This window comes from Lepidochelys olivacea (genome assembly GCF_965140295.1).
Source record: "Lepidochelys olivacea isolate rLepOli2 genome assembly, chromosome: 14".
Lineage (NCBI taxonomy): Eukaryota > Metazoa > Chordata > Testudines > Cheloniidae > Lepidochelys > Lepidochelys olivacea.
Window position 1 is genome coordinate 7,863,433 of NC_140424.1, and position 27,090 is coordinate 7,890,522.

Sequence of the window (27,090 nt, forward strand, 5' to 3'; positions counted from 1 at the left end):
AGAGTGAAAAATTGTCAACTGAACTAAAGAGAAGCATTCTCCCCCATGAGAAAAGATAGGGGGAGGGAAAGGTACAGCTTAGCTTTACTCGTTTTGCTTTTATTGGGGCTTTTCTTATATCGTGAAAGTGATTTTTATTCAATGCTTGTGAGCAGGAAATGTTGTTAATTTGCTCTCTTTTGGAGACAGGCACTCAATACGTATCTGAAGTGTACACTTGATGTATGTTTCTTTTCACGTGCTGTCATCAGTTCGTTTAGTTCAGCAGATGCTCCATTTAGCAGTTTAAATGGAGCCTTGTTTACTCGAAACTATTTTCAAAAATAACGTTTGGAAACAAACATTTTCAGTCTCTCATAGGGACGTTTGGAGCAGCTCCTTGTTGCTACTCTCCTGTGTGGCTGCATGCAGACATTGACTAGCTAGTTTGCATTTGAAGAGCTGGATGCAGTGAACAAAGCTCAGGTTTTCTTCTGCACCTCTAACGCCAGTCACTTAAATGCCCCCTGGCAAATTCAACCCAGTAAATTGGAAGTAACTGGAGCTGCACCCAAGGTAAATTTACTGTACAATACTGATGTACTAGGACTTCTATTTCCCTATTATATAATATGGCAGTATAAACAGACTCAAGGACCAATGGCCTTTCCGTTATAAATGCCTATTTCCAGAACAGAGCAGCCTCAATTTAGACATTTAGATTCCAATTCCTACGGCCCCAAATCCTTAGTCTGAGCACCTTGGAATTGGTTCAACCCATTATGGAGCAATGGTCCATCTTTGATATTTGGATCCAGGTCCTAACTTCACCAACGTGCAGGGAGGTAGCAGACCTGGGAGTTTGGTCCAGGTGAATCTCCGATTTTCATGGTTAGTAAATGCCAAAGGCTTGAAAATTGCCTCCAACGAAAAGAGAAACCATACTAGAACTATATCAGCAACAAACATGTTTGTAGTTAATACTGCTTTGCTCCCAGTCAGGTAGGGCCTGTTTTTAACGAAGATTGTATAATGAATTTTAGCACAAAATCGAAGGTATCAGTCCCACCCATCAACATGGAAAAAGCCACAATTGTTGATCCACTGAGATGCTGCCATCCCCTAGAAACTGTTGATCTGCATCTTTCATGTTTGTGATCCATCGCCACAGAAATGGTTCAGATTGACTCCCAGTGACCAGATTTATGAAGACCTAGGTCTGTCATGTGTCATAAGGAGAACACGATGGGTTTGTCATGATCAGCTCTTGTACACTTTGCCTTTTATTCATTTTCTTTTCCTTGCTTTAAATATTACACAAATGTCCAGGAAACCAGACATCCATTTGATATTAAAGCATTGAACTGAGCCCACAAAAGCATGGAAATGCATGATTAAGAATGTCTTTTCAACCTTCGCTTCATTGTGCTTTGGAATATCAGTATCCTATTCTTACATTATTGGCTCTGGGCCACATTCTCATCTCAATTACCTCCATTTAATTCAGATTTCAGTAGAGTCATTTTGGATCCACACTTGTTGACCTGACCCTATAATCTGCAAACTCCCGAGTTTGCTGTAGATCCTCCTCAGTGGATCACTTATTTGCATAAAGTTACTGACTTGTGCATTTGCAGGATCAGAGACTATATATGTACTCACGTATCAGGGGGTAGCCATGTTGGTCTGTATCCACAAAAACAACAAGGAATCTGGTGGCACCTTAAAGACTAACAGATTTATTTGGGCACAAGCTTTTGTGGGTATAACACCATTTCTTCAGTATATATGTACTGTAATTCACACTTCGGCTCCCGACTCATTGGTTCATCGCACTTTCTTGGAAGTCAGTGGCAAAATTGTCATTGGAAACAGGGTCAATGGGAACAAGATCAGACTACTGTGTCAAACCCTTAGTCCTACTGAACATGAATCCCATGAATAGATGTACTGGTCAGGTACTTTGGTATAAGCACAATACAAATGGTTTCAGGACGCAGTTCCTCTGATCCCTGGGTTTCACCATATGTAAACATTGCGCTCTAAAACAAACTTTTCAAATGCAACAACTTATGAGTTAAAGTGGCCCAATTGTGTTCTCAAATAGGCATAATTCACAAGCCCATAGTAAGTTGAGAGAGTCAGGGCTATATTCGGATCTGTTACCCTGGTGTAAATCCAGAGTAACTGCTTTGAAGTCCATGGAGTTACTTTGAATTACACCCAGCATAACTGAGAGCAGAGTTTGCCTCTCAAGATTTCCTTATATACACAGATATAAACAGATAACAGCTAACCCTGACTTGTCAGGAACATGAAATAAAAGAAAAATAAAACTAATTTAAAACCCAAGTGGTGGCTGTGAAATAAATTCATATCTTTATCATTTCAGAAGTTCCCATCACTCCTGTCCCTTGTTTCACAAAATATAAAATATGAGATTTAAAAAAAAATTATTTTGACTCCTCTAAAAATAGAACACAATTTACACAAACAAGACAATACAGCTGACAAAGCATTTCCTTTAACACATTTGCTCACAATGTATCCTACTTAAGCATGCTAGTCAGACGGACTTTTAGATTTCCAAAGCCACAGTTCATGTTGGCAAATAAATTAATTCTACATCTAGGAATAGCTTTCAAAAATCTCTAAAGGAAGGATGTTTTCTGGTTTAGCCTTGGTTTAAGAAATTCTATGCATTTCAATATCTGGTGCAAGATTTACTCTAGTCCAATTTAAGGGCCAGATCCTGCAAACGCTTATGCAAGTATTTCCATCAACTATAGAAGTGGAACTATTTGTGTGAATAAAGGGTTCACAGGATCAGGGCCTGATTTTGCATTAACAGATGTAAATGAACTTATCAAATCCAAGTTTGATATTAAACACAGCAAACCTTATATATTTTGAGGCTTTCAAATCTAACTTCAAGCAAAATTTTAACACCCATGCAATATTTCTAGTCTTTATGGACTGACTCAGAAATAGCAATATGAGTCAGACTCAGAACATATTTACATAAGACTAGACTGTGACTTGGCCTGCATGCCCATGCAAGCAAATAAGGGCTCGTCTTACACTCCTGCTCCAACTACCCAGACCTTAGGTCTGGGTATGTAGATGTAAGCAGGCATGTATGCACACTTACTCCCCTCCCCTGGAGCAGGTGGGCATGGAATGGTCTGAGCTACGAATCCACACATCCCACTCACTGGCCAAGTATAGCTGAGCCAGAGCAAGGAAGGCCATAATTTGCTCCTGGTGTAGGCCATTACTATCCCCTGGGAGCAAGGGAAGAATTGTGATTCAAAGGTGTGTCTGAGTCACAATGCCTCTAGAGTCTTCTCCTGGAATGGAGCACCTTAGACACCACGTCTCATTCAGGACTGTGCCTCAAGTTACTGTCTAGCCCATTACATTATATACAGGCTCCTCAGTCACTCTGTGGGAACATGTTTATTACATTTTTCAGAGCAAAAGAAGAATTGTCTGCAATATTTCCGACCCTATCCCCAGGTCTGCAGGGGCCAGTTTACAGCTCCTTAAATCATGTGATCTCAATTTAAAAAAAAAAAAGTTTCTAGCCTTCATACTCTCTGGTTAAAGCTTAAAAAGTGACCCCCAGAGCTCAAAAACCAGAAGACAAATAAAAAGACCACTCATTATGCTGTTTTTAATAGCTCATTTTTAAGACAATCTCACAAAATTTGAGGGGATCTGGCTCTTGATATCTGAATGCTTGGAGTTGGCAATACTAAAACAGTCATGACTTTAGAGAAGAAACTACGAATTACTATATAATTGGATGTATTAGAGAGATATGGGGACAAACGCAGACAACTTGGCTTAGGGAGTTGTAAGTTACAGCTGTGTCAGCAATGCCCCTGCATCCTGGAGGAAAACTCACCCGGGGTGGGATTTTGAAAAGCACTTAAGTGACTTAGACCTTGGCTACACAGGGAAATTGACCAGCAAAACTATAGCAGTATGATTACACTTCTATAGCTATATTGGTATAAACTATGCTATTAGAAGGTCACTTTTATTTTGGAATACAGTGTCCACCTTGGAAGTTTCAGAGTAGCAGCCGTGTTAGTCTGTATCCGCAAAAAGAAAAGGAGTACTTGTGGCACCTTAGAGACTAACAAATTTATTAGAGCATAAGCTTTCGTGAGCTACAGCTCACTTCATCAGATGCATTCAGTGGAAAATGCAGTGGGGAGATTTATATACACAGAGAACATGAAACAATGGGTGTTACCATACACATTGTAATGAGAGTGATCAGGTAAGGTGACCTATTACTAGCAGGAGAGCAGGGAGGGGGGATGGGGGAACCTTTTGTAGTGATAATCAAGGTGGGCCATTTCCAGCAGTTGACAAGAACGTCTGAGGAACAGTGGGGTGGGTTGGGGGGGAAGGCAGGGAATAAACATGGGGAAATAGTTTTACTTTGTGTAATGACCCATCCACTCCCAGTCTCTATTCAAGCCTAAATTAATTGTATCCAGATTGCAAATTAATTCCAATTCAGCAGTCTCTCGTTGGAGTCTGTTTTTGAAGTCTTTTTGTTGAAGAATTGCCACTTTTAGGTCTGTAATCGAGTGACGAAAGAGATTGACGTGTTCTCTGACTGGTTTTTGAATGTTATAATTCTTGACGTCTGATTTGTGTCCATTTATTCTTTTATGTAGAGACTGTCCAGTTTGGCCAATGTACATGGCAGAGGGGCATTGCTGGCACATGATGGCATATATCATATTGGTAGATGTGCAGGTGAACGAGCCTCTGATAGTGTGGCTTATGTGATTAGACCCTATGATGGTGTCCCCCTGAATAGATATGTGGACACAGTTGGCAACGGGCTTTGTTGCAAGGATAGGTTCCTGGATTAGTGGTTCTGTTGTGTGGTGTGTGGTTGCTGGTGAGTATTTGCTTCAGGTTGGGGGGCTGTCTGTAAGCAAGGATTGGCCTGTCTCCCAAGATCTGTGAGAGTGATGGGTCGTCCTTCAAGATAGGTTGTAGATCCTTGATGATGCGATGGAGAGGTTTTAGTTGGGGGCTAAAGGTGATGGCTAGTGGCTTTCTGTTATTTTCTTTGTTGGGCCTGTCCTGTAGTAGGTAACTTCTGGGTACTCTTCGGGCTCTGTCAGTCTGTTTCTTCACTTCAATAGGTGGGTATTGTGTTGTAAGAACTCTATCAAGCCACTACCACCACCATCATTCCTTCCTCTGTGAGATTGAGGCATTTCAGAGCAGAAGTGATTCTGAACTAAAAACAGATGTGAGAACGTGAACTCAGACCTCTTATCAATAAAATATTTATGCACCTGTGCTTTAGTGCAATGCAGATTTGCATTCCATGCTTTGCATTCTTGGGAGTGAATAACATTGATTAAATCATTTCCGATTCATTAACCACTTTTCCTAGGGCTACTTCTGCAAATATAACCAGACAGTTATATTCAGTTGTGTTTATTAGCTGGTGTAACAGAGAAGTTACAGCTTCTGTAAACTGAAGAGCAGCCTGCCAAAGTGTGTTGTTCTGAATCTCAGCAGAAAGGAAAACACATCTAATGAATAATTAAAGCTAAAAGAGCAAACACTGCCTTGTGCTGTCTCTCATTTTTATGTCTAGCTTTCCTTAGACAATAGAAAATTTCAGTTCCAGGACTCAGATGAGTTCTCCTCTGTTCCTGTTCATTAAAACTGATCTTGTTTGTGATTTGTCTACATTTTGATTATTGCTGTTTCACTTGTTAGTTTTAAAATTTTTAGTCAATTGGGGATTAAATGTTTCAGTTGTAAGCTTTTAATTATCATTAGCCAGCCACTGTATACATACACGTATACCCTTTTTGATTCGTGTCACTATATCAGCATATCTATGCCAAACAGTGATTGTTAAGGAACAGTGGAGACGTGTATGCACACACACATAGCTGAAAAGGGATTCAGACTCAAGGAAAACAAAGACCACTTCCCATAAAAAGACCTAGGGTAGCCATCTGATCCTCCATCTCCCAAAGCCCTGCCAAACTGTCAATCTCTCTCCTCTCCTGCAGCCCATCCTCCCAAACATCTCCTCATTTTTCTGAGCTCTCCTTAGCTTCCTCCCTCCTACTTTCTTCCACAGCTCCCTTCCTCCCCACAGCCACCTCCTCCTTCCTTTCTCCCCCTGAGGTCTTATCTCTTCCTCCTTAATCACACCTCTCTTTAGTTTCTTCCTCCCCTTCCTCCTTCTCCTTTACTTGCCCATTCCTCCTCCCAAGCTGTATCTTTGCAGCTCCATTCTCCTGCATTTTCTCCACAGCTTCACAAGAAGCGCCCCTCCCCCGGCCCCTCTGGCAATTTTGCCCACAGCCACTCCCTGCTGCCTCCCTTTCTTGCTGCTCATAGATCTCTATGACAGGTTTCAGAGTAACAGCCGTGTTAGTCTGTATTCGCAAAAAGAAAAGGAGGACTTGTGGCACCTTAGAGACTAACCAATTTATTTGAGCATGAGCTTTCGTGAGCTACAGCTCACTTCATCGGATGCATACCGTGGAAACTGCAGCAGACTTTATATACACACAGAGAATATGAAACAATACCTCCTCCCACCCCAGAAAACCTGGATTTGTGCTGGAAATGGCCCAACTTGATGATCACTTTAGATAAGCTATTACCAGCAGGACAGTGGGGTGGGAGGAGGTATTGTTTCATATTCTCTGTGTGTATATAAAGTCTGCTGCAGTTTCCACGGTATGCATCCGATGAAGTGAGCTGTAGCTCACGAAAGCTCATGCTCAAATAAATTGGTTAGTGTCTAAGGTGCCACAAGTCCTCCTTTTCTTTTTATAGATCTCTATGGCAATCAGCACCATGGTAGGTAGCTGGGCCCTTGTTTTCAGTCCATCTCTGAGTGCCAACAGGTGGTACCCCATCTCTACCCCGCCACCTCCACTTAGACAAGTAATATGGAGAGGAGACATCTGACTTTGTTATGGAGCTGGCTTGTACCAGTTATTTCAAGCCCTGTATATACTACTAATAATAATTAACTATCATTAAATCAACAATAACCCCGTGATGCAATAGGGCAGCCGTTCTCAAACTGTGGGTTGGGACTCCAAAGTGGGTCGAGACCCCATTTTAATGGGGTCGCCAGGGCTGGTGTTAGACTTGCTGGGACCTGGGGATGATGCTGGAGCCTGAGCCCCACCACCAAGGGCTGAAGCTGAAGCCCAAGGGTGATGCTACACCCCCATATTCTTCATAGAGATATGCCTCTGATATGAATATGGCATAACTAAGATATGTTTTATGCAAGATGGGGAATGAGAGGTATCATTGGAGAGGTTATGATTTACTGAATGTAATTATCCAATTTGTATGTGTAACACTGATAGACCCCAGTATCAAACCAGGGACCTCTAGAATTTAGTGCATGAGCTTCTACAGCATGAGCTAAGAGCCAATTGGCTGTTAGCTAAGGCTGTACAGCGGACTCATTTTATCTCTCTCTCTAAGTGGTCTCGGTGCCACCATATGGGACAGAACACCATGCCCAAGAGGTGTGTGGGTTACATATGCATGTATCACCCAATCAGAGATATTCCAGATTATGTATTCCTTACCGCACCCGATTTTAAACCAAACTTCACACCCCTTGATAATCTGTACATTATTCCCTGATAACCAGAAATTTCTATGCTTAAACTCTGTACCGTTCACTTTTTTTAACATCCTCTTAATAAAAATTTTATTTCTGTATCTGAAGTTAGGAATGTTGACCATGTAACAATTACAACTGTGTTTTCACCTGGGGAACGCCCACCAGACAGTATGCAATCATACTGGAATGCGCCATTAGGGAGAACAATAGGACTTTGAAGATACTAATCTCCCTCCTTCCTGAGACCTTTCCTGGGATGCTGCTTTGACAGTGCAGGGTCATGTGAGCATGTCACCTAGTACTGAACACCATCTTGGACTGCTGGTATTTTTCCACTAGGAAGGGTTGGGGGTCAAACTGGGAAACAAAGGTTTCCTGCCATATGCAAATCCTATTTAAGGCTGGGGAGTGAGTTAATCTAGGTTCTTCTCCACTGCCTCTCGACCCAAGAAGGAAGACTGCTGAGAACACCTGAAGAAACAAAGGAACTAAGCTGCAGGGGGAGGGGTGTGTGGCAAGAAAGGTTTAGCCTGGGAAAGGATTACCTAGAGATATAAGCAACAAGCAGTACAGTTTACCTTCAAGAAACTCTGCAACCTGCACAAAACAAGATTTAGGGTGAGAATTTGCTACTATTAACCAATTAATTTAGTGTAAATAAGCTTAGTTTGTGTGTTTTATTTTATTTGCTCAGTAATCTGCTTTGATCTGTTTGCTATCCCTTATAATCACTTAAAATCTACCTTTTGTAGTTAATAAACTTGTTTTTTGTTCATTCTAAAACCAGTTAGTGTAACTCATAATGGTGCGGGGGGGGGTGGGGAAAGATGTGCATATCTTCCTCCACACTGAGGGAGGGGGTGGATTTCATGAGCTTGCGCTGTGTAGATCTCTATGCAGCACAAGACAATATAATTTTGGGTTTGTATCCCAAAGGAGGTGTGCACTTGAGTGCTGAGCAATCCCTGAGCTGAGTCATCCCACACAGAGCTGATCTCAGTGTCTATTTTACACATAGGTAGGGACACACCCAGCTGCAGAATGTGTGTGCTGGAGAGGGCTTGAGGGCCTGGCACAGCAGGATAGGGTTAGGGAGCCCAAGCTGGTGGAATGGGTGGGCTCAGTGGGACTCCAATATATCAGGACTCCAATATATCCCCTGGAGTGGGGAGCTACCCATCACAGCGGGGCTCAGGTTTGGCTTTAGGCTTTGCTCCCCCGCCTGGGGCGGTGGGGCTCAGGCTTTGGTTTTGCCCCCCCCCCCACACACACACCTGGGGTTGTGGGGCTTGGGTGGGCTCCGGCTTCAGTCCCCCCTCCTGGGGTCATGTAGTAATTTTTGTTGTCAGAAGGGGGTCACAGTGCAATGAAGTTTGAGAACCCCTGCAATAGGGTCATGACTTTGCATATCCTTCAGACCTGCTTTCTTTATATTTTCTTCCCAGGTTGCATTTAATTTTCAAGAGCATTTCTGATCCCTTTATTTTTCACTCTAGATCCTGGTCTTTCTAACTGCATCCCAACTATGTTTCAAAGGTTAGGCATCATCTTTGGGTGTCCAACTGTATAATACAGTTTCCTCAGGGGGATTGCATGGTCTGTCTCGGTGGCCTACCCTTTGTGCTAATGCAGCTCTGTGGTGGGCTTGAAACCTTTGGCTCAGGTTCTCTGAAATGCAGCCATCATCAAGGTCTGGACCTGAAGCAGCTGGTCGCATCTCCTTCTCCTAACCTTTGGATCCCTTGTAGTCATTTGTCTTGCTTCGGTCCTGCATCACTGATTGTGCGTGATCAATCTCTGGAGATTGCTTCTATGTATAACTCTCAATAATTTGGCATAGAGATGAGGAAAACATATTTGCTCTGAAATGAATAAGGACCCAGATCAAGGTTGCTATATTGTAGAGCCAGATATATTGTAGGCATTCCCTACAATTAAAAAGATTTATGGAGTGATGTTTCCTTATTACTTCTTTAATATCCAATTTTTTTAAAAAAGTGTCATCAAAGAGACAAAGTTTGGTGATGGATAACCACAGATTGAAGAGACATACGGAAATTTTACATGATGGCAGCAGAGTCAAAATACCCCATGCATTCCTAATCAGTTGATTAATGCGCTTGTGCATCACACCTTCCCAAATGTAACACTTTTCCTTCGAAAGTTTTTATGGTATCAATAAAAAGGCTTGTAACCTTATATTGGGGATTGTTGTCTTTATGGCTCTGAGCTGTGATGTCACTAGCCAGTCATTACAATCGTTCCCGTGCAATTACAGGAGTTCCTGAAATCAACTATTTTCTATTGTATACATTTGTATTGTGTTCTGATTCTTACCTGTGCACAACGTAAGCACTGGAGCTTACTCATACAAATAGTTCTTACTCCTGGAAACCACCTCACTTTACAAACAGGACTGATTCCTCTCTTGCCTACTCAAGATTTACACTGTTGTAATTCCATAGATTTCAGTTGAGTTATTCCTGCTTTACACCAAGGCAAGTGATAGAAGTGTCATGCCCTGTGCTTTTAGCCCAGTGCCACAGGAATTCTGATGCTATCCCTTCAGATGTCATGAAGAAAAGCTTTGATGTACAGTGGCCTCTGCCCTGGGAATTGAGCGGATTGGATCCAAGAAGGATGTGTTTAACAAAAGAAAAGGAGTCAAACAATAGAGGGTAATTTAGAACAATTTCCCTTTAAAGTGTCAAGGCAATGCTTTCCTTTGCCATAATTTCTGTACTATCTGTCAAGGTAAAGATGTTCTTTGCTATTGTAGCAGACTGAATAATCAGGTCTATGCTAGGAAATAAGTACTATGATGACATGTACATTTCTGATTCATCATGAGATCTCACAAGTGGTAGCATTAATGTGAGCTACTCTTTCTACTTTCCAGTAACCATACCATTAACGCATGTCACCAACATGTACTGTGGAAATGTATCCCACCAGCCTTTGTAGGCTTTTATGGAAAAAGTGCTAGGTGAGTATGAAAGTCAGAAAGCAACCTAGGATGCTGGACTGTGAAGGGGTCAAAGGGTGTTGACTGCTCCCAGTCCAAATCCTGCTGGCTCACTGGAAGTGAACATTTCCTTGCATAACAGCCTCCCTTCAAGAAAAAGTTAGGTTGGTGATGTAATGTAACAAGCCACATGAACAGTGAAGAAAGTCTAGGTGCCCAGGAAGAATTGGAGATGGGTCTAAGCCACGACATTTAGATCTGGACTCTTGTTTTTTTGTTTGGTCTGTTATATGCCAGATACACACTTGAGAAGCTGATCTAATCATCCTCAAAGATTGCCACAGTGTGTTGGTTCTTACCATTTACAAAGCTAGCTTGTTCAAGTTACAAATCACAACTCTCCTACCAAGGTGGATGAAGGAAATTCAGCAGCTCTAAGTACAGAGATTTTGTAGTTCCAAGAGGCTCTACAAGAAGGAAGAGCTAGTGGGGAGTTGGCAGCATCTTAAGAACGTGTATGGAAAAGTGAGACAACAGAAGATCAAGGGAATCTGGCCTTAACAGTATGCTGAGTATATTTACTTCACTTCAGAAAGCAGCACTCATGCCTTGTATATGCTCACATTAATGTCAAAGTATAAATTAACGAGGGAATTTGGAAGGACGTAAATGTCCATTCCTTTATCTTTTCTCCTGAGGAATTGACGGACCAGGATGTAGACTTTAGAATTGTGCTGTGCTCACAAAAGAGAGTCCCCTCAAGTCTTGGTTGATCACCATGTTAATGAGGAAGAATTGATAAGAATCTAGACTATAGGAAACTAGATGGATTAAACCAAACTAACTCGCCCTTAAGGGAAACTCAATCCTAGTAATGCTAGCAGTGGGGAAAAGCACTGTTTGACAATGTGAAAATAAATATGGGTTGTCACTCTGCGATTATGAATGCTACATCAAACAGGATGACTATCTGATCTCAAAGTTGTAACAGACAAAACTGACATTTCAGGCCCCTCTAATGATTGACAGACTAGCAGCAGCCTATCCTCTGCCCTGAAAGAGACTTCCTGGTGTATGTTGTCATATGCAGAGGCCAGGAAAGAGAAATGAGAAAGAATTGGCTTTTGTTCTGGATGAAAATGTATTTGACGTCTAGGTGGATACAATCCATTCAACCCTAATATAAACAGAGAGTAGCACTGATGTCCTTGGACGTATTCTGGGTTTATTCCAGCATGAATGAAGTCAGGATGATGCGGGATATTTGATTGAAGATGCTGTCCTCATTGGTGCCTGCAAGCTATTATTTCTAGAGCTACCATGTGGCCCCAGTTAGTATGAAATTTGACATTTGCCTGATGAGAAAAAATATTAATATTCAATGCAGAGAGCAACATCTGCACCATATCCCAGGAGACATCAGTGCCTGGAGTAAGGCAGTAGTTCTCCGAGATGGCTGGAGAACTTTGCGTAGGATGACGTGAATATTCAATAACGTTTGCTGGAGATCAGCGATGATGATAGATTCCAACCTTGTGAAATTAAAGAGCATTTGAAGAGAAAAGGGTGTGGCAGAGGACAAGAAGTTCCAGCTTCCCAAACTACTACTGAGCCTCTTGCTATTTATGGCTGCAAAAGTCACACACTCAAGACACCAAATAGGTCACTTCAGAAATGTGGTGCTCCAGCCACGCTGCATGCTAAGACTATTATGGAAAACTATTAATATAAGTATCATAGCAATGCCTAGTTAGTGCCATTAGCGGGGGGTGAGGGGGGTGGAGGAGAACACTTTAACTATTTAGGTTCCAAGCAAAGAAAGAGGATAGAGCTTATGGAAGGATACCAAAGGGGAAACTGCAAAGGGAAATAAGACTAGACAATGTCGTACAGTGGATGAGGTTAGTGAAAGCAGAAGCTCTTAAGAATGGTGAGCAAAACGCATGTCCTTCCCCCATAGACAATGCATGATAAATAAGGACTCTGGTACTATGACACGATGAGCTGCCTCATGGGTTGGAGGGCTTAGGGCTAAGCCAACCCTGATTACAGCTTGAGCCCCACCTGAGAGGAATCAGGTGATTCCAGTACAAAAGGAGCCGGAAGTTGCAGCGACGTGAAGAAGTCCAGAAACCTGTAGCTAGGTCCATAGACATTGTTGGGAGCCAGGAGTCTCCTGCAGTGCCAGAATCAGTGAGGGGGGCTCAAGAAGCAGGAGAGAGTGAGGAAAACTCTTCAGGAGCGAAGCCTGGAAAATACCTTGTGCAAGCCGGTGAGAGACTGCAAAGGCCCAGCTGGAAAGACTGTGGAAAACGACAAACTCCCGGCAGGAGGAGCTGGGAAGCAGAAAGACAGACAGCCCCTCAAGACTGTGCCCAGCTGTTTGGGTGGGTCTGTATCCAGCTGAAACTGGGATGAAGACTGAGAGTCGATGTTCTATTTTTGGATTATCAGGAGAGAGTCACTGAACTGGGGCTGGGACCTAGAGGGTCAGTATGCATCTGGGAACTCAATAAATTGAACCCTAAGAGGGGATGGTTTGAACGACCTTTGAACTGAGTTCTTAAAGGACCATGAAGAGGAGGAAAGAGGCAAAAGTGCTGTAGAGGGGCCTCTGGCCACAAGGGGGTGTTTGGAAGGTGGCCCCCAGCTGTGTTCCAGGTACTCAGCACTCTAGGGAGAGAAGAGAATTACTAAACAGAGCTAAGGTTAATTGGGGGGATCAAGGTGGTTGTACTGAGCATGTGGAGTGACTGGATAACCTGAGAAGTGTTCCTAGAATTGAACATGCCGTTGCCAGACTTGTAGGAAATGGAGGCAGCTAAGAACATAACCCTGTTTAAAAACAGACCGTAATCCTCCTCTGCCAGCATCGGCTAATTTGAAGCTGTGTAGGTCTAAAGAAGATCACAGCTGCAGCTTGGATGTGGAGCAAAACCACCCTGCAGCATATTTCATCCAGCTGCAAGGAGGCCAGTATGGCCAGAGTCATGGCCAGGTGTTAAAAGGGCTATATTTAAAAAAAAAGAATAAAAAGAAAGCAAGAGCAGGACTCAGCGGCCACTAGTAGTTATTCAGCTTGTATCAGTGAGAGGGAGACATTGCACTGAGCATTAGAAAGGATCCATCGGGCGGGGGGGTCTTATCACTGCAGAAGATAAGAAAATCAGAGACCGGAAAAGGCGATTTATTTGTCCCACCAGACAACAGGAGATGGTTGAAAAGAAGAGCCCAAAGAGTTTGTTAGAGCTGACAACTGCTGAGGAAAACAGTGGAGGCAAATTCAGTGCATTAATGCTGACATTTTAAAACAAGGATTTCCTTTTCGGAGAAGCACAATAAGAGAACGGAGAATGCACAGAGCCAGATTCTGATCTCAGGTTACCTCGGGGTAAACTCAGATCTGCTCCAGGGTCAGTGAGAGCAGAATATGGCCTATAGACTCTAATTAAGCAGGTAATTCCTTACTATTAAAAAATTAGATGAATTCTCAGAGTTATGGAAAGAGAGACAGAGACAGGAGATGAAACCGTCAGAGGTAGAGGTTATCCAGGCTCTGAGGAGACTTCAATGACTGTAGAGAGGAAGAGGAGCCAGAACTGACTTAAAACCCTTTGAAAGAAGGCGCAAAATCTGCCTGGAGTCAGCAGAGGGCTTGATGATTACAGTCAGAGTGCAGAAGGCTAGATGTAAAGGATTAGTTAGCACTGTACTTGTGAAGAGAGGGTAGGGTGAGTACATGAGAATTTTAGGACAAGGAGATGCTGGACAGAGACAATGAATTTTCCTTCTCTCAGATGTGATGAAATATTAAATAGACACAAGGGTAGCTTATGAGAAAAACTGATCGAGTCACCCCAGTGAAGAGAACAAAAGTCCTCTAGCTTATGATCTCTGACACGGTGCTTTTCTAACAGCCAGTGTGAGGTTAAAGTTATCCTTGTCATGATGTCAAAAGTTCAGGTTGTGATGAGAGCAGCAGAGAGCCACCGCCTTACTCTTCATTCATAGAAAAATATACTTAGAAGTTGCAATACCATCTTTTTTTCTAAAGATCTTTTCATTACAAGTTAGGGCACATGCTGTTTGCTGGACAGAGCATCAAGGAGAGAGCATCAGTGAGCCCCTAAATCGTGATGGGCCACATTGTGCTGACAATCTGAGAGGTACCTGACCCCATAAGTTATTCATTCCAATGAGCAGCAAGAGACTATTCAACACGAGTAGCAGAGTCCTTATAGAAGAATCTGGCCCCATGTTAGATTTTTGGGAAACAGGAATGGATTAGAATTAATCCAACGTCCAAGTCCAAGTGTGAGGTTCTATTACGTAAGGAAACAACTCCTGGATCTTGCAATACCTGTGATACCATTGTTCCCCCTTTTCCCCCCACCCACTTCCACTACAGAACATTGCCCCAATTCAGCGCTTGAGTGGGTTCCTCAATTGTGGCCGCTATTACAAAAGATGTGACTTAAGGCTCTGTGCATCAACAGTGCAATTCATAAAACTGATCTTTAAGATGAAGCAAATGCAAACCAGGATGTGGCCAAACTGTCAGGACTCACAAGGGTGTCATGCAGCATCTGCCTCAGCCACTGTCAGTGACTTTCAGAAGGAAGCTGGACTTTGGGTCTTTGAGCATCACAAAGATTGTTCAACTACCAAGCAGCTTTCAAAGCCGAAAGACCCAATAAATGTGTATTTTACCTCCCAAGGTTTCTTTCTCCACTAGCTTCCCCCTCCCTAACAATGAAGCCAGTGTGAGATGGCCAATTCACACCTGGCATGTTCTGCACACCACCTGCATCTGTGGGCATGATTTCCTTTATAATGACAGCATTAAACATCTTTTGGCAAAGGCTCACAAAATCTATACTTGTTTGAGGCACTTAAATAAAAGCCCATGAAATTCTTTGAGAACAGCAGGAGATAAACAATCGACCTATGGACAAATTAATGTAGAAAGTGACAAGTCAAAAAAATTCTATTTCTTTATAAGCAGAGTGGGCAGCTGGAAATAGCAAAACCCCAGACGTGAACATAAGGAACATGTAACAGATTCTGAACCAGAATGTCTTAGGAGCATCAAGTCCCTTCTGAACTGGCCATTTGATAGTTTGAGTATGGCTTGGGTAAAACCTAGCTGAAACCGAGGGATGTAACTACCACCCTTAATTTAAGAAGCCATTAAACTCCTTTATGGAACCAGCTGAAATAATGGGAATCTTTACCCAAAATATAGGCACGTGTGTGAGGCCACTCAGGTATCCAAACTGCATGGGAAGAGGGATTTCACGGGGTTTTATTTGATGGAGCCGTATATGTCTGTGAGAGAAGCAGGAGAAAAGACTAAAGAAACAGACTCAGAGAAGCAGCAAGGAAGCATCAGACACAGTCACAGAAGTAATGGTAGCATGACCCTGAGAAAATGCTAAGAGAGTGAATTTGAGCTAGGTGCTGTCTGGAAAGGTGGCATAGAAATTGTTTCCTACTGTTTAATTCCTGCTGCATTCAGGGAAACAGGACTTTGTATATGCTTTGTAAACATACAGGATTGCATCAAAGAAATACTTGGCTCCACCATCAATTTCTATTCCTAACGAGAAGAAACCACAGGACCCTGAATAATGGCAAATCATTCAAGTCAAAAAGGGGTAGCAGAAGAGAAAGGGGAAAGAGAAAAAAAGTAAATTTTGTGGATCTTATTCTGCACTGTGGTTTCTGCTGGTGAAACTGTACTGAGGTTGGTATAGTTTTGCCAGTGTAAAACCAGAGTAATGAATGCAGAGCACAGCCAGGCTCACCAATTCTAAACTTTGCAGAGAGAGTCAGCAATTTCTGATGTACACAATCTCCTTAGTTTGCAAGCCACACTGCAAAATATTTCAGAACTTTCCAGGCATGAGAACGATGTAAGAAATAAAAAAATTTAAAAAAAATGTAACAATTGCCATTCTCCCCAGATATGGTCTAGCTATCCTGGGTGTCTCTCTGTTACTGGATGTATTTTTTCCTTTCCTCAAATTAGAAATGCAAAAGTATTTTATTTAAAAAATAGTAATAAAAATGTGTGGTATTTGTTAGATGGACATTGCGCTCCTGTAGCTTTTCAGTTATAATTGCTACCCTTCTTTTCCTGTTGTTTGCAATGTTACCCTCGAATCAACCCTCTCGACTGATGATTTCAGAAGATGTGCCTATTAAACAGTCAGGTTTTAGCTGTAAAATTTGGCTGTTGGTCAGCCCTGGAAATTGCCGTCCATGGTTTAACCTCAAAACCGATACAGCAAGGGGAACAACAGGGCAGCCTTCGTCCATTGCCCATCCCCGTGCAAATTACGGTCCTTGTGCCTGGAGTGCAGCCTCTCCCTGAAATAAACCCAACTCTCGACCCACCTTCAGATCCCGCCTCAAGATCCATTTCTGGTGTGATACCTGTAAGAAATCAGACAATTGGGTGATAGCTAGGATGTGCCACTGTTTTTTAATATTTACCTAAAAATAAATTATATTTAAGTTGAAAATGAAGGCTGCTTTGGTAAAAGCAAATTGTGCATCGGCTCATTGATGTCATCACATTTTCTGGTTTTTGTTACCCTTTGTACAGGTGTAGGATAGAATATGGGCTAATTAAAGCAAATGAGCAAGCAACATAGCCGGAGCACATTGCATTCGTGCTGTGACTACACAAAACACATTGTTGTGAAGCAGTTAGCATTGCTACACACATATCACACCTGACTCAAACCCCAGTAAAGGCAAAGCTAAACCACCTGAGAGCGCATGCCCTGTTCTCCTCCATCCACAGGCACACACTTTGCTAGTGTCACAGTTAGGGTCTGCTACACATCATGCACTGCAGCCTTAGCTCTTCCCCACTCAACTGTCCCCTCTCCAAACTCCCCTCACTTTACACCTCCTCATCTATTGTTGGGAGTGGACTACATCCACCCTGATCGAATTGACCCTGTTAACACTGGTTCTCCACTTGTGAGGTACCTCCCTTTTTTTCATGTGCCAGTATATTATGTCTGCATCTGTAATTTTCACTCCATGCATCTGAAGAACTGGGGTTTTTACCCATGAAAGCTGATGCCCAAATAAATCTGTTAGTCTTTAAGGTGCCACCGGACTCCTTGTTGTTTTTGTGGATACAGACTAACACGGCTACCCCCTGATACTTCACTTTACACTATTACTTGTAGAGATTTGAGGCACAACATACTACAGCCTGGTTGATGTAGGATAGTGTTGGGTTGGCACTGCAGGGGGTAGCTTGCTCAAAGTGTGTGATAAAAAACTGGCATCCTTGGAGAGGACAATAACGATTTTTGTCTGCGGTGTCTAAATTGATGCTTAACTTGGTAATCTCATCAATAAGGGAAAATGGGGAGGCTGAAGGAGGACCCTGCAAATGGAGCAGCACCCTTGCAGTGCAAGCACAGAATGTTAATGAAGAGGGATGGGGGACCAGCCAGAACCATCTCTCCTCCCGCTGCTATGAACATCTCCTTCTCTAAACACGTGCTTGGAGCAGAAAGGCACAAAAGTGCTATTGACACAAAAACCCTGCACTAAATGCCCTCTGCTGTAATGGTGCCAGCCTCTTGCATGGTGGAAGTGTACGTTAAATGACAACAAAACACTAACAGCATGGAACCATCCCCTGGCGTATAGTTTCCGGGATTGGGGGGGAGGAAGGGAGGTAGCAAAAGCATGGACAGCCTTGACTAGTACGCTCAAATATTTAAGGACTCCACCTTCCAGTATTGCGCTGGAAATGCTTTTATAAATCATTAGGGAATGTTATTACTGACAAGAACAGAGCATGGTGAATGACTAGGATGATTAAAGGTAATCTAGATAAGGCTGTGGGTGCTGCAACACATGGTCAAGAAAATACAGGGAGGAAAAGAATCCTTGAAACCCGAATTCCAATGGCAGCAAAGCAGCACCGTCTTTATCCCTGGTATCCAGGATTTTGGGAAAGTTCAGATCTAGGTCAGAAGATAACTGGTCAGTCTAGTCTCTCTTATGGGCCTGAATTGGAAGCTTGAATCTGTATGCTCTTCCTTCCTTTGGAAAGTTCAGATCTGGAACTGAACATCACTGCTCAGGCATGCCTTTAACTAGAAAGCCCAGAACAATACCAGTGCCATGATTGCTAAGCTAGTCAAATACTCAGGTTGGAAGAGATGGATAACTGTATGACTGTCATAAAAATAAAGGGAATGGTAACCACCTTTCTGTATACAGTGCTATAAAATCCCTCTTGGACAGAGGCAGAACCCTTTCACCTGTAAAAGAAGCTAAGATAGCCTCACTGGCACCTGACCAAAATGACCAATGAGGAGACAAGATACTTTCAAAGCTTGGGGGGACGACAACAAAGGGTCTGGCTGTGTGATGCTTTTGCCAGGAACAGATCGGGAATGCAGTCTCAGCAACTTCTGTTAAGTTAGTAAGTAATCTAGCTAGAAATGCATTAGATTTCCTTTTGTTGAAAGGCTGGTAAAATACGCTGTGCTGAACGGAATGTATATTCCTGTTTTTGTAACTTAAGGTTTTTCCTAGAGGGATTCTCTGTGTTTTTAATCTGATTACCCTGTAAGGTACTTACCATCCTGATTTTACAGAGGTGATTCTTTTATCTTTTCTTTAATTAAAATTCTTCTTTTAAGAACCTGATTGATTTTTCATTGTTCTTAAGATCCAAGGGTTTGGGTAGGTGTTCACCTGTAAAAATTGGTGAGGATTTTTATCAAGCCTTCCCCAGGAAAAGGGGTGTAGGGCTTTGGGGGATATTTTGGGGGAAGACGTCTCCAAATGGGCTCTTTCCCTGTTCTTTGTTTAACACGCTTGGTGGTGGCAGCATACAGTTCAAGGACAAGGCAAAGTTTGTACCTTGGGGAAGTTTTTAACCTAAGCTGGTAAAAATAAGCTTAGGGGGTCTTTCATGCAGGTCCCCACATCTGTCCCCACTCTGTACTCTAGGGTACAGATATTAGACATTGTACTGGAATCCTCTGTCTTCTTCTACATTTCACAGCTTTTGTACTTTCTGTAGGCCATTACCACTTGTTGTGGGAAGTGCTTCATGTTTTGTTCAAACTCAGTTTTGGTACAGTCCTTAGTTACTTTATTTTTGTTTTGATTGGTTCAAGCAAAGAGAAGACTCTGCAGCTGTGCTAATAAGCAAAGAGATGCTGTTATGCTCACCACAATTTCCTGGCTGACCATTTTTCTACAGCCTCCATGTGAACTGCTCTGAATTTTGCACCAGTCTGATTTCAAAGTTTAGTCCTACGAAAAAATGTTGGTTGCATTTTTTGGGTCAGTTCTGCCACAAACTTTGTTACTGTAGCCTACTGCAGTTTATGTGGCCAAAAAACAACAACAATTTGGGTGATAACCAATATATCACGGGAGTTCTTGACAGTGAGGTTGAGCCATGCAGAGATTTTTGTAAGCTCCCACTGAGCTTACAAAATGTATCTAGCCTGTTGCTGTTACTACCCATGAAATACCAGATGTTAGACAAGAGTCGGAACCCAAATACTTGATCTGAACTGCAACAAACTTATTGGGAGAGAAGTTTTGGAATCCAGACTTTGATTCAGTTTCAAATGTCACAGCTGCCTATTCCTTCTATAAGTTGTCAAAGGGAAACCCCAGATCCCAACACCCGTGAAAGTTGGAAGGGGATTTGAAATCTAGATGTATTCTAGAAATGTCTGACTTGTGTAGCTTCATCATGTGTACCTACCTGTTTGTATTCTTTCATGTGAATTTATTGGTGTTGAAATGTTCCAGATGCACGGCCCTGGAAAATGAAAGGCTCTATCCATGGGACAGGAATAGCATGGGTAGCAGCAGTGCAATATTTCCCCATCTTACCCTGTCAATGTGTTTAAACCCCTACATGAAAGGACGCCCCTCTAAGGATGAGATCGAAATCCAAGTCTTGATATCCATCCAGTTCTTGGCTTCTCTGTTCACACTACCAAAAATGGCATCATCTGAAAAATCAGGATTTGTTATCGAGACACTGGTCTTTCAGGAACAAAACTGAGATCACCAGGTGGCTGCACATAAGCAAAAAAAACAGCTGACAGATTATAACAATTTGGGCTGCGTTTGACTTCCTTACTGAGCGGTGAACAGCTCCATAACTCATTGTGAATCTCCTGAATTACATAGTCCGCCATACAGCTGTTGCCATTAAAAAGCCAGCATTTATGAATACTTACCACATCATACTCTCTGTGATACTAGAGTTATTTCCTGTTTGCAACAAGGGGCAATGCTTCATTAACTGTGTCGGGAGTCACAACGTTTGGAAAATGTTGACTTAAAACAAAACATTCCTCTCCTACACATCGCTTTTAAAAAAATGAATGGGAGGAAAAATTATGTCTGAATAGGGAAATTGGCATCTGGACACAGCCAAGCATCTCAAAGAAATAACCACCCCAATTTCACATGCTCAGAGAGTATGTTGTGTTGAGAAAGAGTCACTTTCATTTAATGAACTGCTGTAAAAATAAGCTTTTGAGATGGTTAAAAACTATATTTTGGACAGATTGCCTCATTTAAGAGCCATAAAAGAGCAGCAAACCAGCCTAGAGCGAACAAAGGGCAGTACTGCAAAATATGCTTAGCAGATATTAATTCACAACTGAACTGCTGTGATTCATCTTGCAGACAATTCAGGTGGGTCATTTACACACACAGGATATGCTACTTAGCTGTTGTTTAGAGCCACTGAAATGAATTATAGAGAATATTCCCGAGCAGTTATCACAAATAAAGTAGCCGTGCCACTTTATCCTGGGAATGAATTCAACGAACTGTGTAGTAGCAAGACCTGCAGTTGAGAGCCAAAGAGCACAGCAGAAATCCCCTGGCTGAGTCATTCTTTTCTAGAAAATCCTTATTATGAGTAAAGTAAATCCACAGCCATATCCTAGAACAGGGGTGGGCAAACTTTTTGGCCCAAGGGCCACATCGGGGTTGCAAAACTGTATGGAGGGCCGGGTAGGGAAGGCTGTGCCTCCCCAAACAGCCTGGCCCCCACCCCCTATTCATCCCCTCCCACTTCCCGCCCCCTGACTGCTCCCCTCAAAATCCCCAACCCATCCAACTCCCTCCAGCACTTTGTTTCCTGATTGCCAACCGGCACCCTCTGCCCCTTATCCAACCCCCCGGCCCCAACCCCCTTACCATGCCGCTCAGAGCAGCAATGTCTGGCAGCCACACAGCCCGGCCGGAGCCAGACAAGCTGCCGCGCAGCCCCGCCGGAGCACGCAGCCCCACCACCCAGAGAGCTGCCCACACGGCAGCATGACTGCGGGGTAGGGGGGACAGCAGGGGAGGGACCAGGGCCTAGCCTCCCCATCCGGGAGCTCAGGGGCCAGGCAGGATGGTCCCACGGGCCGGATGTGGGCCGCAGTTTGCCCACCCCGTCCTAGAAAATGCAGCTGTGCTCCTGCTAAAATGGTATATGATGATTTTCAAATCTTTGTTTGTACAACACCAAACCCCTCTGTGCAGTAGATAACTCACCTTGGATGAATTTTATTCCCTAGTGTGAGAGCACTGGTTAATGAATAATAGAAACACAAAGACTGATCTGCACTTTTGGGCCTTGCTCCTGCACTTTGTGGATGGATCCCTGGGTCCACATGAAGCTCACTGTGAGACTGGTGTCTAGATTATCTTGTTGATGTGAGGAAATTGAAGACCAAACGCTACAGGAGAATAAATGCCTCACAAGAGGGGGGAAAATGGAGCAGAACTAGCAGACGACCATTTATAAAGGTCCTTTTTCTGTGTGTGTGTTTTAATGTCTTGTTTGATTTGTTCTTGTTTAGGAATCTACAAAGGACATTGCTTCCGAATCAACCATTTCCCTGAGGACAATGACTATGACCATGACAGCTCGGAATACCTTCTCCGTAAGTGTCAAAATAACATGCCTCCTTAAGAAGGATAAGCAGTAGGGACAGGTGAGCTTGTTGGGGTAGCTAGATACAAACCTTCCTTAACTGAGAACCCAAGGTTTCTTCATCCATAGAGATTGCGCCACACTGCCAGTCTGGATCCAAAGAACCCCAGACTTTGGAGATGTTTGAAATCTGAACCTTGATCCAATCCAAATACTGCAAGTGGCCCCAGACCATATAATGGCCCAAACCATAACCCTGGGAAATCTCAATACTCACATCACATTGATGTTAATAAAAGTGACATTCGGGAGTGGGACACCAGGGACTTTGGCTCCAAACACACCCCAAATTGCAATGGTGTAGCTTGGACCAATCTCTATAACAGATGAGTCAAAAATGGGCACGATTGTGAGTTCTCTAAGTCACATCAGTCCAGCTCTATTTTTTCAATATCAAAGCCAGGGGTATTTGGGACCAGGGGCCCATTTCATCCAAATCTCAAACTCCGGAGGGGTGGCGGGGATATGCGTGTTTATGTGTACAGGGAGAGAAAGGCGGGTAAATAGTTCCAGGTTCAGCCCTGCTAATCCATGTGGAAAAAATTCTCATTTGAAAAGTATACTTTATGGTCAGGTCACTGCACTCTCACACCTCCTCCTTCGCACCCCCGAGATACTTTTGAGAGAGTAAAGTTGTCTGGTCAAATGCAAGGTCATGGCAGCTTGTTATAGGTCACAGGGTGCCAAGGGAGCAGTTCCCTGCTCAGTTATCTCAAAGCACGTGGAGTTCAGTATCTGGACATCACTGAGCCCGCAGTAATCCATGGAAAGTTGCTTGGTAGGAACCACTCCCCTGCCTAAAGCCCAGACTTTTAAAAGGTATTTAGACAACTGATTCCCATTGATATTTCAATACCTTTGAGGCTCTGGGTCTAAGTCCCTTTTGAAAATGGGAGTTAGGGGCTTAAGTCATTTAGGCACTTTTGAAAAATGTACCCCGGTCTTATATTTGTGTAAAGTTATTTGCGACTCAGACCTTTGGAAAGTTTAAGCCATTTGGTTGTGAGATCTGGCACTTGCAAAGACTTTACAGTAATAAGGGCCATATGGATGCCTAGCTAGATAAACAGAAGTAGATATTTTTCCATTATTTAGAATAAGGATCAGACCATCTGTGGCATCTTTGCCACATCCCCAACTCTTATCCAGAAGTTCAACATAATTCACCACATATTTTTCTCAATTTCTTGGCATTAAAAAAAATTGGGCTCACCTTTTAAGTCCTCATCAATTTGCAGTTAAGACAGGGCTGCAGGAAGGGAGGCCCCGTTTATGTGTTGAATTGTTCAGGTGAAGGGCATCAAAAAGCCACAGCACAATGATCGCATTAAGCTCAGAAGGTTCACAGGATTTTTCAGGATTCAGAGGGTAGTTAAATGATGTACAGCCTGCTTCACTGATACCAGTGTACTATAAACAGGCAAAAGACAAACGAAAAGGTTTCACATTGTTAGAAGTATGGGACATTAATCCAAAGCCCACTGAAGTCAACAGACTGACTGATTGATTTCTGTGGGCTTTAAATCAGACGTGTGTGTGTGTGTTTAAAAACCCATGTACCATCAAGAGATTTATATACACTTCAATTTTCCTATTTACCATTGAGACGTCCCACTAAATAAACAAATGACAGATGCCATCACTGCTCACATGTGCATAGAAGACTTGTACTCAATCTTTTGTGGTAAAAGTAACCCCACTAGGCATAGGTTTTAAAAAAGTTCCTCCACAGGCCTGCACAGAGACTTAAACAACAGACAACTGAACACAGCACAGCATGGTAAGAAGTTGACAGGCATATGATTTCTGGAGCTACCACTAAGGAACAGCTGATTCCATAGAGGACACACCAAACCAATGCAGTTGCATTGGTGTAACTGAAAGGAGAATTTGCCCCAATGTATTCGTAGCACTTTGTCCATGGACTGCATGACAAAGGCCTTGTCTACACTGCCACTTTACAGCGCTCAGGAATGTGAAATAACACTCCCCTGAGCACCGCAAGTTTCAGCGCTATAAAGTGGCAGGGTAGAGAGTGCACCAATGCTGGAAGCCACGCTCCCAACGCTGGGAGCTATTCCCCCGTGGGGGTGGGTTTTTTTTTTTTTAGAGTGCTGGAAGAGCTCTGTAATAATAAACTGAATTTATTTTGCGCCTTTGATCTTCACACTTGCACTCCGTCCACTATCTAACTGGTAAGTGTAACTGCTAAGATTAAATCCTGATAAGCAGTTCTCCAATTGACAATACTTTTTTTTTTTTTAAATAAAAGGAACCCGGCAATAGAAATGTCCTAATTCCTCCAGCCACATGTGGTAGCTAGGATAAGGCAAAAGTAGAGAAAAGAAATTATACTCGTAAGAGATCTGAGATTTGCTACGGTAACCTGGTTTTACAGGTGAAAGGATTTGACAGTACTACCAGTGAAATCAACTGTAACACTTTAAACATTGTCAAAATGAGCTTTTCCTTAAAATATGTGCCATGAACAAAGCATGTATTCACAGAGCAGAGAACAGAGATGTTGTTGGCTCTTGTATGGAATGACCACATCACTCATTCATATGATTTGTGGCATAGGCGCCAACTTCTACTAGCGCCGGTGGGTGCTCGACCCCGCTCTGTCCCTGGCCCTGCCCCGACTCCACCCGTGCCCCGCCCCCTCCCATCCCCATTCCAACCCCTTCCCCAAAGTCCTCGCCCCGACTCCACCCCCTCCCTGCCCCTATTCCGACTCCTTCCCCAAATCCCCGCCCCGGCCCTGCCTCTTCCCCTCAGCGCGCCACGTTCCCACTCCTCCCGGAGCTTGCTACAGCTGTTTGGTGGCGGCAAGTGCTGAGAGGTAGGTGGAGGAGCAGGGATGTGGCATGCGCAGGGGAGGAGGCAGAGGAGGAGGTGAGGTGGGGTGGGACAGGATGGGGAGCTTGGCTGCCGGTGGGTGCAGAGCACCCACTAATTTTTCCCCGTGGGTGCTCCAGCCCCGGAACACCCACAGAGTCGGCGCCTATGATTTGTGGCTCTCCCACTCACAAGTTATCCCAGCCAAACTGTGTTAAGATAATAAAAGTCAAGTAGGTGAAAGAAAAGGGGCATTATTAAAAAAAAAAAAAAAAAAAAAGAAGATCCGGGTTCTGCAAAAGTGCATCTGCTCTTCCACCTGCAGCTACTGCAGGTGTTTGTGGAAATCAAGAAAATATACATCTGAACAGTAAGTTCTATGCAATGTTGCTGTAGCCATGTTGGTCCCAGAATATTAGAGAGATAAGGTGGGTGAGGTAATGTCTTTTATTGGACCAACTTCTGTTGGTGAGAGAGACGAGCTTTCGAGATCACACAGAGCTCTTCTTCAGACTTAACAGAAACACTGGATTTATTACAACAATCTATAACCCACTTAAATCACACACCCCCGCCAGCTTCCCCCCATGACTGGAGAGGTGTTAAGGGGCCACTTTACACTGAATGGACCCTTGAAATATGTGTTAATTAGTTATGCTAAATAATCTGTTCCGTCTTGTATTTAGCTGTGACACTCGGAGTACATTTCCCAGATGGGAAGAAGAGCTCTATGGAGCTCGAAAGCTCGTCTCTCTCACCATCAGAAGCTGGTCCAATAAAAGATATTACCTCACCCACCTTATCTCTCTCATCTCCTGGCACCAACACGGCTACAACACAGCTAAAAATGAGTTAGGCACTCAGCCTGCATAGGTGCCTTTGTAACTTGCAATAGGTGCCTGGCTGCATATTTAGGAGCTTAAATACCTTTGTAAATACGGCCCTTAGACTTTGAACCTGCAAACTGCTTCACAGGTAGACCCCGTCTGCTCAAAGGCCCCGATTCAGCAAGCCATCCCTGTTCCGCACCGCACTTAAGCATAGGCTTAACTCCTATTCCCTTCAGTGAAATGTAAACATCTGCTTAATTGATGTGTGATGTTGGGGCCCCACTGAGCCCCACTGAATGCAATGGGGCTCTGCATTGGCACAGAGCAGCTTGCAGGATTGGGGCCCGTGGGTAACTGTGCATGAATTTCTGCAATGCATGCCCATAGCAGTCGGGAATTGCCTATGCAGCCAGGGATGCGCTGTTGCACCGTGGTCTGCAGCTTCCATTTTTGAAAAATGTAACCCACACTGTTCACGTAGCTACGCCCTTCCAGGGGAAAGTAAAAGCCAGAATAGAAAGGTAGACCTTTCTGAGCCCTGTGTCAAGAAGTGTGGAACTGTGCTGCAGTTTCTTTACCATCGGAGGTGTCATAAGGGATAGTTGCGCAGAAAATTCTATGCAAAGAGACAGGACAGTAAAGAAGAAAAAAACAGAGGAGAAAGCAAAAACTGGATTCCCTTAATATTTTTTGATGTGTTGTCATTTTATTACCAGTATGGGGAGACATATGTAAACTCTGCACAGTACACATGAGCTGCTTTTAAACTTCAGGACCAAAAATACATGTTGTAGAAGGAAAACTCTGT

The 27,090-nt window shown here is 43.3% G+C and overlaps 1 protein-coding gene across 1 annotated transcript in view; it reads left to right on the top strand.

Annotated features, from left to right (window-relative positions):
* The window catches only part of CACNG4 (calcium voltage-gated channel auxiliary subunit gamma 4), a 62,759-nt gene that overhangs the window by 21,866 nt on the left and 13,803 nt on the right, over positions 1 to 27,090 (top strand). The window contains exon 2 of the mRNA XM_084646890.1: positions 22,481 to 22,564. Coding sequence (XP_084503016.1) covers positions 22,481 to 22,564 — 84 coding nt within the window. The remainder of the gene's footprint in view (positions 1 to 22,480; positions 22,565 to 27,090) is intronic.